Here is a 15,334-nt window from a genome sequence, read left to right on the forward strand (position 1 = left end):
TTGATGATGGTGATGATGTTGTTGATGGTGGCGATGATGTTGTTGATGGTGATGGTACATATGTTGTTAATGACGGTGATAGAGGTGATGATTTTGCTGATGATGGTGATGATAATGATGATAGTGGTGATGATGTTGTTGATGATGGTGATGATGTTGCAGATGATGATGGTGGTAATGATGTTGTTGATGGTGATGGTAGATATGTTGTTCATGACGGTGATAGTGGTGATGATTTTGCTGATGATGGTGATGATGATGATGATGATGATGATGGTGGTGGTGGTGGTGGTGGTGGTGATGTTGTTAATGATGGTGATAGTAGTGGTGGTGGTGGTGATGTTGTTGTTAATGATGGTGATAGTAGTGGTGGTGGTGGTGATGTTGTTGTTAATGACGGTGATAGTGGTGGTGGTGGTGGTGGTGTTGTTAATGATGGTGATAGTGGTGGTGGTGGTGTTGTTGTTGTTGTTGATGGTGATAGTGGTGGTGTTGTTAATGATGGTGATAGTGGTGGTGGTGGTGGTGTTGTTAATGATGGTGATAGTGGTGGTGTTGTTAATGATGGTGATAGTGGTGGTGGTGGTGGTGGTGGTGGTGGTGGTGGTGGTGTTAATGATGGTGATAGTGGTGGTGGTGGTGGTGTTGTTAATGATGGTGGTGGTGGTGGTGTTGTTAATGATGGTGATAGTGGTGGTGGTGGTGGTGGTGGTGGTGGTGGTGTTAATGATGGTGATAGTGGTGGTGATTTACCGGCACAATTTAAGGATGTGTTTTCCCTAGTCCTCACAGTCACAGGTCCACAGATTACTTCTATTATGGCCTCTGAGTGCGACTATCGTTCACTTCCAAGCCACGCCATAAATAACGGTCTGCTGGGAGTGGGGATAGTGTGCATAGTTTTAGCACATAAATAGTTTACGTTAACAAACAGATGAGTGAACAAACTTCCATAAAAACACAATATTGTGGAGTATTGTTCAACTGTCTTAATATGTTATCATCCCAAAGACAAACAGTGTGGGATGGGTGCAGTGATAGAAATGACAATAGAACACATGACATCAAGTTATTCAGATGGGTCAGCATTTTCCTGGTCATGTCGCTGGTATTAATATCCCACATCTGTCAATACTGCAGCCATGGCAATCACGAAACTGTCAGGGGACGGCTCACAGAGGTTCTGTGCAGCATAATGCTTTAGACAGTACTAAGCATGTCCTAGGCCCAGTCATGTCAGTGCAACCACTATCTGTGTATCTAAGTGCAACCACTATCTGTGTACAACTCCCTCAGTGCAACCACTATCAGTGTATTTCAGTGCAACCACTATCAGTGTATTTCAGTGCAACCACTATCTCAGTACAACCACTATCTGTGTACAACATTCGCAGTGCAACCACTATTGGTGTATCTCAGTGCAACCACTATTGGTGTATCTCAGTGCAACCACTATCGGTGTATCTCAGTGCAACCACTATCGGTGTATCTCAGTGCAACCACTAGCTCAGTGAAACCACTATCTGTGAATGTCTCAGAGCAACCACTATCTGTGTACAACCCTCTCAGTGCTACCACTACCTCAGTGCAACCACTATCGGTGTATGTCTCACACCAACCACTATGTGTGTACAACAATGTCAGTGCAACCACTATCTGTGTATCTCAGTGCAACCACTATCTGTGTATTTCAATGCAACTGCTATCTGTGTACATCCCTCCCTGTGAAACCATCATATGCGTACAGCTACCTACTAATGATTGGATCACTATAATTCCACGTCATATTTCAAGATGAAATCCCATCAAACAGCAGTTCCAGCAACTGTGAGGAGATTGAAGTCCATCCACACGCTTCCTGAAATCTGAATTTCCTATTTACATAGCAAAGAATCATCCATTGCCACAAAGGAACACTATCCGGCCAGCCTGCAAACCTTGCAACATTATCCGTCCAACATCTGGTGTGTTGCTGTACCTTCCAGCACCAATACTGATTGGCTGACAGATTACATCCACAGGAACTGGAACTCTCCTCTCAGGTAGCAAGCAGCAATCACCACAGCAACTCATATTAAACACTCATATTGCTTACCCATCTGCCTGTTCCACGAGGCCAATGAACTTGCTCCATGAGGGTAGCAGAAATGTTCTTTGAGGTCAGCGTACTTGTTTTATGATGTCATTGTGCTTGTTCTACAATGCCAGTGAATGTGTTCTACTGAGTCTGTATATGTGTTCTATGAGGTCAGTGTATTTGTTCCACAAGGTCAGTGAACGTGTTCCACAAGGTCAGTGAATGTGTTCTACAAGGTCAGTGTAGTTGTTCCACAAGGTCAGTGTATGTGTTCCACAAGGTCAGTGTAGTTGTTCCACAAGGTCAGTGTATGTGTTCCACAAGGTCAGTGTATGTGTTCCACAAGGTCAGTGTATGTGTTCTACAAGGTCAGTGTATGTTTTCTACAAGGTCAGTGTATGTGTTCCACAAGGTCAGTGTATGTGTTCTACAAGGTCAGTGTATGTTTTCTACAAGGTCAGTGTATGTGTTCCACAAGGTAAGTGTATGTGTTCTACAAGGTCAGTGTATGTTTTCTACAAGGTCAGTGTATGTGTTCTACAAGGTCAGTGTATGTGTTCCACAAGGTCAGTGTATGTGTTCTACAAGGTCAGTGTATGTTTTCTACAAGGTCAGTGTATGTGTTCTACAAGGTCAGTGTATGTGTTCCACAAGGTCAGTGTATGTGTTCCACAAGGTCAGTGTATGTGTTCCACAAGGTCAGTGTATGTTTTCTACAAGGTCAGTGTATGTGTTCTACAAGGTCAGGGAGTTGTTCTATGTTATCAATGTTGATGTCAGATCAAGTTTCATGTAGCTGCATCTCCTGGTGTCCTAAATGAGCTCATATGGAGGCCTGGGGTTTGAACTGGTCCCCAGCAACCTATGATGGCAGTAAGAGGCGACCAAATGGATTGGGTGATCAGGCTTGGTGCAGAATCAAAGCTCACAATATCAATCACTCGACTGTCTGGTGCAGAACTGATTGTTTCCAGGCCACCGAGACCACAGGACTGGTGCCAATGTCTAACTCTGAACATACTGTTTGTGAGTGAGAGATGAAACTAACCAATGATTTTATCAAGAACACAAACAATATTTGTGGACAGTTACATATCTTTTCACAAACATGACGCTTGGGTAAACAAGAGCATGGACAACAGGTCTACTTCAAACCATTCCACTGCTTTCATCATCTGAATATCGACCAATCAAAGGGACACAACTCTGTAATCAGCGATCAATCTAATGCATCACCATGTGTTCCCAGACTGATGCTAACAAGATAATTCCTACTCAGGACTTTCAATAATTTAACAACTGACACCGAACTCACTCTTCCAAAGCATCAAATCTGTCATGCAGAAAATGGCATGTTTCCTCCTGGTGATGGCTGAGTGTGGGCTTGAATCCTAAACATCTCACACAGCAAATGGTGCTGCTGAACATATTAGCCAAATTAATGTGTATATAATATTAATGATAAAACTATAACAAGTAATGCAGTGAGTGAGTGATTCTGATCAGTTCATATAATTTCGACACTAGCTGACTGTCATTCAAACTACCCAAAAGATTTTCTTTCAATTAATACAGAGTGAGTGAGTAGAGTGTTACACTGCTTTTAGCAAAATTTCAGCAATATCATGGCAGGGGACACCAGAAATGGGCTTCACACATTCTACCCATGTGGGGAATCAAACCTGGGTCGTCAGCCTGATGAGTGAATGCTTTAACCACTAGGCTACCCCACCACCCCACTAAGTAAAGACCTTGAGAGGTCTTATTGAATTATCTTCAGTTAAACCAGGTCAGCCTTGTTTAATGCAGGTATGGGGAATGTTTGTAACTGCTACTCATTCATGGCCGTGATCGGAGTCCAGACAAATACACCTAATGATGGGAGATGGTTGTACAGAACATCTCATTTCCAAAGAAAGAAAGCTGAAGCAGGTCTTGAAGCTATGAGGCTAATATTTTGAAGAAGGTCCCTCCCATGGTTACTTCTATCAATTCATGAAGGATGCTGCAGGTAGCTGTTATTGTGGGATGTAGAATTGCTCTGAATGCTTCTTTTGTAGGATCCCTGTGGCTGACCTCCTTCTCAACACCATGCCGAATGACACATCACTAGGCAGTACAGTGTTGGTTGTATACCATAACTACCATATTCTACATAATTAGTGCCCAGGGCTCTCAAAATTACAGGGGGTGCTTATTAGAATATAATTTTGGTGAACAAAAAACAAATGGAAGATTGTAAATTTTGTGGTTTGGCGAACGCAGAAGCCGATCACTGTCAGTATTTTGCCCCCTTAGATATGTATGTCTCTTATTAATAAAACTGTGCATGCTTGCACATATTAACCTACATATGTACATATTTGTGACAACACAGCTCCACATTAGGCTGAGTAATACAGATCATGGACGCCATTGTTCCAAATGGGAAGTACCAGTAATTAGCAGGTGCCCATTGTGTGTGATTTTCAAATATTACCTTATATCACTTACCTTTAATTTTCTGTGATAATAATGATATATTTAATGGTTATTACCACTTCTTTGTTGAAATATTTTTTCTCAAAACCTGTTGTTGTTATTGTGTCAGCAATGGTGCTGGTCACGACAGTTCAACCAGTTCAACAATCAATATATCCACCTTTTGAATGAAAATACTACAACTATCTACCTGAACTTAATTTATAAACATTTTCTGAGGGAATGTCTTGATGTTTGCAACATATATCTTGACGTTTGCCACAATCATCTTGGTTTAGTATCATTTCAGGCAGTCAGTATATATATATATATATGATGGCCATGATCCGGAAATAGAATATGAACAAATCCGTATTGAATTATGCAACTTTTTACCCTTTTGTTACACTATTCAAACATCAAGATATATGTTGCAAACGTCAAGATGTATGTTACAAACATCAAGATGTATGTTGCAAACATCAAGATGTATGTGGCAAACATGAAGACATTTGTGGCAAGCGTCAACTTATTTGTGGCAGAAGCACTTGTTATCTTTCTTGACATTCTATTTCCGATGACGGATCAAGGCCATCATGTATATACTGACTGCCTGAAATGATACTAAATCAAGATATTTGTAGCAAACGTCAAGATATATGTTGCAAACGTCAAGATATATGTTGCAAACGTCAAGATGTATGTGGCAAACATGAAGACATTTGTGGCAAACGTCAAGGCATTTGTGGCAAACATCAAGATATATGTTGCAAACGTCAAGATGTATGTTGCAAACGTAAAGATGTATGTGGCAAACATGAAGACATTTGTGGCAAACATGAAGACATTTGTGGCTAACGTCAAGATATTTGTGGCAGAAGCACTTGTTATCTTTCTTGACATGTGTCAACACAAAATGCTTGAACTTAACATCCAGATGACAATCTCCGGCATGGTGACAATGTCCCTGATAAGTCTGTCTCACACAGGAAACATAACGTGTTCTCTTCTCCGAACCTGCCCACTGATGACACAGTGGTACTACCCCCACCTGTATCACTGAGGAGACATGGTGAGTGACAACATGACAGGTGCCAGCTGATGTCTCCCCACATCCCATGACTCACCCACCTAATCAAACAACTGTATACAATGTAGTTCACTACCCCAGTGTCCCTCCCCACAGCACGAATAGTTCAGTATTCCAGTGTCCTCACAGCACGTGTAGTTCAGTACCCCAGTGTCCCCACAGCATGAGTAGTTCAGTATTCCAGTGTCCCCACAGCACGATTAGTTCTCTATTCCAGTGTCCCCACAGCACGAGTAGTTCAGTACCCCAGTGTCCCCACAGCATGAGTAGTTCAGTATTCCAGTGTCCCCACAGCACGATTAGTTCACTATTCCAGTGTCCCCACAGCACGAGTAGTTCAGTACCCCAGTGTACCCACAGCATGAGTAGTGCAGTATTCCAGTGTACCCACAGCACGAGTAGTGCAGTACCCCAGTGTACCCACAGCACGAATAGTTCCGTATTCCAGTGTCCCCACAGCATGAGTAGTTCAGTATTCCAGTGTCCCAACAGCACGATTAGTTCACTATTCCAGTGTCCCCACAGCACGAGTAGTGCAGTATTCCAGTGTACCCACAGCATGAGTAGTTCAGTATTCCAGTGTACCCACAGCATGAGTAGTGCAGTATTCCAGTGTCCCAACAGCATGAGTAGTTCAGTACCCCAGTGTCCCCACAGCACGAGTAAAGCAGTATTCCAGTGTCCCCACAGCATGAGTAGTTCATTACCCCAGTGTCCCCACAGCACGAGTAGTTCTGTACCGCAGTGTCCCAACAGCACGAGTAGTGCAGTATTCCAGTGAGCAAGTGAGTGAGTGTGAGTGTTTTTTTTGTTTGTTTGTTGTTTAACACCGCACTCATCAATATTCCAGCTATATGACAGCGGTCTGTAAATAATTGAGTCTGGACCCTACAATCCAGTGATTGATATCATGAGCATCGATCCATGCATTTAGGATACGATGACATGCACCAACCTAGTCAGCAAGCCTTACCAACTGATCCTGTTACTCACCTCTTACAACAAGCATAGTTGCCTTCAACGCCTTTTACGGGCAAGCTGAAGACCTATTCTGACCCGGGCCTTCCAGTGAGTGAGACAGTGAGTGTGAGTGTGAGACAGCAAGTAAGTTGCATGGACAAATCAGCCGACCTCCATCTACAATCATGCCGCTGTCTGAATCTACAGCCTCCTCTATCGTAAGTGCATTGAGATAGCCACAAACATGTCCCTCAAACTGTCACTGGAGTTGAAGACATTCATTTGTCAGCATGTTCCTCCTTCAGTCTCACCCTATGACATGTCATAAACATGCAGCCACTTCAGTCTCACCCTATGACATGTCATCAACAAGCAGCCACTTCAGGCTTACCCTATGACATGTGAACCTTGTGAACACCTACTGTTTCCATGTGAACACCTACTGTTACCTTGTGAACACCTACTGTTACCTTGTGAACACCTACTGTTACCTTGTGAACACCAACTGTTACCTTGTGAACACCTACTGTTACCATGTGAACACCAACTGTTACCTGGTGAACACCAACTGTTATCTTGGGAACACCTACTGGTCCCTTGTGAACACCTGTTACCATGTGAACACCAACTGTTACCTTGTGAACACCTACTGTTAATGAGGGAATACCTACCGTTATCAAGTGAATACCTACTTTTATCGAGTGAATACCTATATTTACTTATGGAATACCTAGTGTTACCTGGTGAAGACGCAGAGTTATTGTGTGAATACCTACTGCTATGGCAGGAATGCCTACTGTTGCCATGGAAATACCTAAGTGCTGTGCTGCCTTGCAAATACCAAGTGGGGCCTAGAGAATACCTGGTGGTGCCTAGAGAACACTAAAATTTCTAGATTACATAAATAACAACAAGTTGTCCCTATAAGAGACTGGGGTACAGTCAGCTTATCTAGACTTGCCTATTATAAGGATAGTATTACTACACATCCATTGACTTATCATTCAGGACAGCCTTGGAGCAAGGCTACTATGAATGCCGAAACACTGGATACAAGCTGAGTGCTAGAACACACTTGTTAGTGATGGCCACCCTAGCCTCAGTTAACCTATGATAACCCACATATTACAGACTGCATCACGGGGGAAGTGAACATGATCTGGTGGATGCTGCCTACCTTGTGACCAGCATGCTGACCCCATCCTGTACCATGTCCACCTACAGACCACACCACGCAGACCACGTCAGGCCCACCACAGACCCGCCTGCCCACTGACCACTTCAGCGACTAGGCAACATGCTCTGTGAGGATGTGGGTTACAACTCCCCGGCTTGCTGCTCTCATGGAACACTGACACACACACGCTCATCTCCTTCATTAACTATTTTTAGCTGCTGGGCATCAGGCCTCTGGTCTGAGAAGCGGGAGTACAATATTCATCTTCATATCGTACCACTGTGCACAATCAGGACCAAAGGGAGGTAACTCTCACAACACACCTGTAGTTTACATGACGATTTATTTCAGAGAGGGCATTTTTTTCAAATTAAATCAGATGTCTGAAATAATACCTTGAGCTTGTTTTGTATTTGACCAAAAGTTGACATTGATCGATTTTTGTAATCAGCATATAAAGCATACAATTCTAATGATTGAGAGCCATGAGACCCAATGAGACCATGCCACACTTCTAATGATTGAGAGCTGGGAGATCCGATGACACCACGCCACACTTCCAATGATTGAGAGCCGGGAGATTCAATGAGACCATGCCACACTTCTAATAATTGAGAGCCAGGAGATCCGATGACACCACACCACACTCCCAATGATTGAGAGCCGGGAGATTCGATGAGACCATGCTACGCTTCTAATGATTGAGAGACATGGGACCATGCTACACTTCGAATGATTGAGGGCCATGAGACCCGATGAGGTCACACTACACTTTGAATGATTGAGGGCCATGAGATCCGATGAGGTCACGCTACACTTCTAATGATTGAGGGCCATGAGATCCGATGAGGTCACGCTACACTTCTAATGATTGAGGGTCATGAAACCCGATGAGGTCACGCTAAACTTCTAATGATTGAGGGCCATGAGATCCGATGAGGTCATGCTACACTTCTAATGATTGAGAGCCATGAGACCCGATGAGGTCACGCTACACTTCTAATGATTGAGGGCCATGAGATCCAATGAGGTCACGCTACACTTCTAATGATTGAGCGCCATGAGATCCGATGAGGTCACGCTACACTTCTAATGATTGAGGGTCATGAAACCCAATGAGGTCACGCTACACTTCTAATGATTGAGGGCCATGAGATCCGATGAGGTCACGCTACACTTCTAATGATTGAGGGTCATGAAACCCAATGAGGTCACGCTACACTTCTAATGACTGAGGGTCATGACACCCATTGAGATCACATTACACTTCTAATGATTGGGAGTCATGAGACCCCATGAGGTCATGCTACACTTCTAATGATTGAGGGTCATAAAACCCGATGAGATGATGCTACGATTCTGATGATTGAGAGCCGGGAGATCCGATAAGATCACGCTACACTTCTCATGATAGAGAGCCATGAGACCCGATGAGACCATGCTACACTTCTCATGATAGAGAGCCATGATACCCGATGAGACCATGCTACATTTCTAATGATGAGACCATGATAATCCTTGTTTATTTTGCTGAATATCACTTCTGCAGATAATCAGTAATAAATAAAACAAGATGTTAACAATCTTAGTCACTTCTGAAAAATCTGAGTGAGTGAGTGAGTATGGTTTTACACCGCTTTTAGCAATATTCCAGCAATATCACGGCGGGGGACACCAGAAATGGGCTTCACACATTGTACCCATGTCGGGAATCGAACCCGGGTCTTCGGCGTGACGCTGAAAAATCTGATCTGACGTAGGATGATCAAGGATATTTTGATGATCGAATGCCAAGACATTTCAGCAGTTGTATGATGGATCAATCAGATGTGTACCGAGATGCTTCTCCAGCCACCACACAGCTAACCCTAACCTACAGTATTCCATCTGCTGTTTACAGACATTCTAAATATAGCTGGCAGCATTGCACTCAGACAAGAGTTCCTTCCCTTCCCTTGTTGTCGTGGTGATTAGGCTGATTCGTAAACATAGGCCTCTCCTAATGTCTCCAGTAAGTAGATGAGGAGCCCACAACACCTGCCGCCTGACATACGCAATGTTCTTTCAGTATGCAATATATCTGGCCAACATATATATTTCATTGATTTAACACATGACATTTGGCCCAAATTAAAAAAATGTTTCCAAAGTTAAACAATTGTAGAAAAATGAATCAGTATGAATACGGGTGAATATGATTAATCCTCCTAGTAGACAACTGTTCATATTTACTGACATATTAAATATTACAACACTTTGAACTTGTTACAGCCCTAGTTACAACATTGTGTATTTGTTACAGCCCTGGTTACAACATTGTGTATTTGTTACAGCCCTAGTTACAACATTGTGTATTTGTTACAGCCCTGGTTACAACATTGTGTATTTGTTACAGCCCTAGTTACAACATTGTGTATTTGTTACCAACATAATAACAACATTGTGTATTTGTTACCAACATAGTTATAACATTGTGTACATGTTACAGCCCTAGTTACAACATTGTGTAATTGTTACAGCCCTAGTTACAACATTGTGTATATGTTACAGCCCTAATTACATTGTGTATATGTTACAGCCCTAGTTACAACATTGTGTATATGTTACAGCCCTAGTTACAACATTGTGTATATGTTACAGCCCTAGTTACAACATTGTGTATATTTCACAGCCACAGTTACAACATTGTGTATATGTACCAGCCCTAATTACAACATTGTGTATATGTTACAGCCCTAGTTACAACATTGTGTATATGTTACAGCCCTAGTTACAACATTGTATATATGTTACCAACATAATAACAACGTTGTGTATTTGTTACAGCCATAGTTACAACATTGTGTATATGTTACAGCCCTAATTATATTGTGTATATGTTACAGCCCTAGTTACAACATTGTGTATATGTTACAGCCCTAGTTACAACATTGTGTATATGTTACAGCCACAGTTACAACATTGTGTATATGTTACAGCCCTGGTTACAACATTGTGTATATGTTACAGCCATAGTTACAACATTGTGTATATGTTACAGCCCTAATTATAACATTGTGTAATTGCTACAGCCCAATTTTACCACATTGTGTATATGTTACAGCCACAGTTACAACATTGTGTATATGTTACAGCCCTAATTACAACATTGTGTATATGTTACAGCCCTAGTTACAACATTGTGTATATGTTACAGCCCTAGTTACAACATTGTGTATATGTTACAGCCCTAGTTACAACATTGTGTATATGTTACCAACATTATAACAACATTGTGTATGTGTTACAGCCCTAGTTACAACATTGTGTATATGTTACCAACATAATAACAACATTGTGTATATGTTACCAACATAAAAACAACATTGTGTATTTGTTACAGCCCTAGTTACAACATTGTGTATATGTTACAGCCCTAATTATATTGTGTATATGTTACAGCCCTAATTACAACATTGTGTATATGTTACAGCCCTAGTTACAACATTGTGTACATGTTACAGCCATAGTTACAACATTGTGTATATGTTACAGCCATAGTTACAACATTGTGTATATGTTACAGCCATAGTTACAACATTGTGTATATGTTACAGCCCTAGTTACAACATTGTGTATATATTACAGCCATAGTTACAACATTGTGTATATCCTGGCTTCCAACAAATTATTTGCCTGTGAATTCAGTCAAGACAGTAAAAAGATATTTGTCATATTTTTATATAGCAAAACAGGTTTCAGCATTAATTAAGAACCCTAATATATGTCAAGCCTCGCATGTCTGGGGTAACATCAGGCCTTTCCCAGCTAATCTTGGTAAAGACACAAGTTGTTTACGACTAATCCATGGTTAAAGTGTCATTACATTTGTGGCTTAAATCAGGCGGCCCTCCAGTGTTCTACAAATTGTGCTGACAAAGCTAAACTTTACTTCAGTTCAATCTTGCCCACACAAAATGTGCTAAAATAGCATCAGATGAAAGTTATTGAACATTACGTTTAATAATTTCCTCAAGACTCAACATTCTATAGTGGGACATAACACGTCCTTGATGTTGCTGAAGAGGAACAAAAAACTCTTCCATTTGATGATTATCGCCTAAAGACACACAAAGATATTTAAAATGCCATACAATCTGACCGAAAAAGTCACCAAGTAAACCAAACCAGTAACAGAGACTATTTTGTATCAACTGAGAAACATATTGAAAATCAATTCTCACATCTATTCTGAATAAATGGTATGATGTCAAGCAGTTCATCTCATACTCATTGTAGCATCCATGAAGAAGTTGGCCAGTCAGCTGGCTTCTTAGAGCAAGCATGGATGGCAAGCGGGTAGATGATAGTTCTCCATGTTCAGTGCCCACTGACAGTGACATCAGTAGACAGGCACTTGAGGTCTTCCCCAGTAAAGTGAAGCAAACTAGACAGTTGAGGTTCCCAGGACAGGTCCTCACCTTGATGTGCAGCTAAACAGACTTACAGATCTGACACCCTGGGGACCACAACAACCCTGTGATATCAGACCCCCCACCCCATGCCCACTTGTCCGCGGGGAACTAAACATGACTCTCTTGGTATTGATGAAGTAATTCAGATAAAAAATGTGGGGAACTAAACGTAAATCTCTTCTTAAAAGCATGACAAAAAAACTAAAAAGAATTTCAATTAAAAGTCTATTTGCTGCTGTCATACCTATCAGTCCATCAATAGTCTAAGCTCTATTGTAGCTATCTATGGTGCACCCTATTGCGACGACCTATCTAAAATGTTTGTTCTACCTATGTCCAACCTTCACGAGCTATAATACAAATTTGTTGAATGTACATCCTATAGAGCCGAGATATCAAACCAAAACTGACCTGAAGTGAGTCAGATTTACCTCATTTTGCACGTGCTCAGACAGCACGCGCTATGTCATTCTTTTGTTTTCTCCGTGAAGCAAGTTGCGTTCCAAATGTGTTCCTGCTATCTGTTCATGCTTAACATGCATTCAAGTATCTTCAAACATGACTGGATCACAATTCTGTTCTTGCTGATGGTGCAACATGTGTTTCCGCCTCATACTTTGTCATGTCATGGATAAAATGTTGCTCCCTACATTATACAATATAGTGTACATATACTCGGCGCAGGGGCATCACTGGCAAGGCCTGAACCCAGACCAGCCAGCCATCCAGTCTACTCACCTATCTTTGGTACATGGTTCTGCTGGCTCTCCTCCGGCTCCCGTAACACTCCTTTACGTATTAACTCCTCTCGACTTGTTCGCATAGATATTTTTCTCTCTAAATCTGAAAAAATACACACAGTGTTAACAATGGCGGCGGAACATTTGGCCATCTATGCTTTGTACAAGACGGTCTGTCCTACCTGTATGAACTGTTGATATACCTGTATGAGCTGTAGATAAACATGAATGAGATATACTGTAATCAAACATACTGTCGATATACCTGTTGAGCTATAGTTTCACCATACATACAGCTCATGTCAATATACCTGTTGAGGTATAGTTTCACCATACATACAGCCCATGTCAATATACCTATATGAGCTATAGTTTCACCATACATACTGCCCATATCAATATACCTATATGAGCTATAGTTTCACCATACATACAGCCCATGTCATTATACCTATATGAGCTACAGTTTCACCATACATACTGCCCATATCAATATACCTATATGAGCTATAGCTTCACCATACATACTGCCCATATCAATATACCTATATGAGCTATAGTTTCACCATACATACAGCCCATGTCATTATACCTATATGAGCTACAGTTTCACCATACATACTGCCCATATCAATATACCTATATGAGCTATAGCTTCACCATACATACTGCCCATATCAATATACCTATATGAGCTATAGCTTCACCATACATACAGCCCATGTCATTATACCTATATGAGCTACAGTTTCACCATACATACTGCCCATATCAATATACCTATATGAGCTTAACAGCGGTAGAAACTAACAGTTTCAGTTCACTAGTCCTTATAATGATAACATATAGCAAAACCCTTAAAAATGGCAAATTTCTACTAGTCCTTAGGATACCTTTACTATTGGGCAGTTTGGCAAGGACTACAGGACTAGTTCCAATTTCTAACCCTGAGCTATAGTTTCACCATACATACAGCCCATGTCAATATACCTATATATGAGCTATAGTTTCACCATACATACTGCCCATATCAATATACCTATATGAGCTATAGTTTCACCATACATACTGCCCATATCAATATACCTATATGAGCTATAGTTTCACCATACATACAGCCCATGTCATTATACCTATATGAGCTATAGTTTCACCATACATACAGCCCATATCAATATACCTGTATGAGTTATAGTTTCACCATACATACTGCCCATATCAATATACCTATATGAGCTATAGTTTCACCATACAAACAGCCCATATCAATATACCTATATGAGCTATAGTTTCACCATACATACTGCCCATATCAATATACCTATATGAGCTATAGTTTCACCATACATACAGCCCATGTCATTATACCTATATGAGCTATAGTTTCACCATACATACAGCCCATATCAATATACCTGTATGAGTTATAGTTTCACCATACATACTGCCCATATCAATATACCTATATGAGCTATAGTTTCACCATACAAACAGCCCATATCAATATACCTATATGAGCTATAGTTTCACCATACATACAGCCCATATCAATATACCTATATGAGCTATAGTTTCACCATACATACAGCCAATGTCATTATACCTATATGAGCTATAGTTTCACCATACATACTGCCCATGTCATTATACCTATATGAGCTATAGTTTCACCATACATACAGCCCATATCAATATACCTGTATGAGTTATAGTTTCACCATACATACTGCCCATATCAATATACCTATATGAGCTATCGTTTCACCATACAAACAGCCCATATCAATATACCTCTATGAGCTATAGTTTCACCATACAAACAGCCCATGTCAATATACCTATATGAGCTATAGTTTCACCATACATACTGCCCATGTCAATATACTTATATGAGCTATAGTTTCACCATACATAAAGCCCATGTCAATATACCTATATGAGCTATAGTTTCACCATACATAAAGCCCATGTCAATATACCTATATGAGCTATAGTTTCACCATACATACAGCCCATGTCAATATACCTGTATTTATTTAATCACATATTTCTTATCAACATGGCAGGTCAAATGTCAAAGGTCACTCACCTACTGCTGTCTTTTCTATCTTTTCGCTCTTTTTCTTTCGCCGCCATTTCCATGGCTTGAATATTTTACCTAGAGCTGCAAACTTGCTGCTTTTTCTTTCAGGTGGTGGAGTATTAGTTCCTAGTGATCCTGACTTTAGCTCGCCATTTCTCCGTGAATCTGTAAAAGACCACAAAGACACTTGAATGCTGCTTGCTGGGGAGCTGGTCATGTTCGAGCAAGATGGCCTCTGTTGCCAGCTGTGTGGCATAAGCTCAGCAACATCGCTGGTGACATCTGGACAGATT

General features: G+C 41.1%; 1 protein-coding gene across 3 annotated transcripts in view; it reads right to left on the reverse strand.

Moving 5' to 3' along the window:
* The window catches only part of LOC139478902 (phosphatase and actin regulator 1-like), an 83,350-nt gene that overhangs the window by 24,637 nt on the left and 43,379 nt on the right, over positions 1 to 15,334 (reverse strand). For all 3 annotated transcript variants that reach the window (XM_071261578.1, XM_071261579.1, XM_071261580.1), the window contains 2 exons: positions 15,048 to 15,206; positions 12,957 to 13,061 (listed from right to left, as the gene is read on the reverse strand). In XM_071261578.1, coding sequence (XP_071117679.1) covers positions 12,957 to 13,061; positions 15,048 to 15,206 — 264 coding nt within the window. The remainder of the gene's footprint in view (positions 1 to 12,956; positions 13,062 to 15,047; positions 15,207 to 15,334) is intronic.

This window comes from Haliotis cracherodii, unplaced genomic scaffold (assembly GCF_022045235.1).
Source record: "Haliotis cracherodii isolate W230 unplaced genomic scaffold, xgHalCrac1.p SCAF_4, whole genome shotgun sequence".
Taxonomy (NCBI): domain Eukaryota; kingdom Metazoa; phylum Mollusca; class Gastropoda; order Lepetellida; family Haliotidae; genus Haliotis; species Haliotis cracherodii.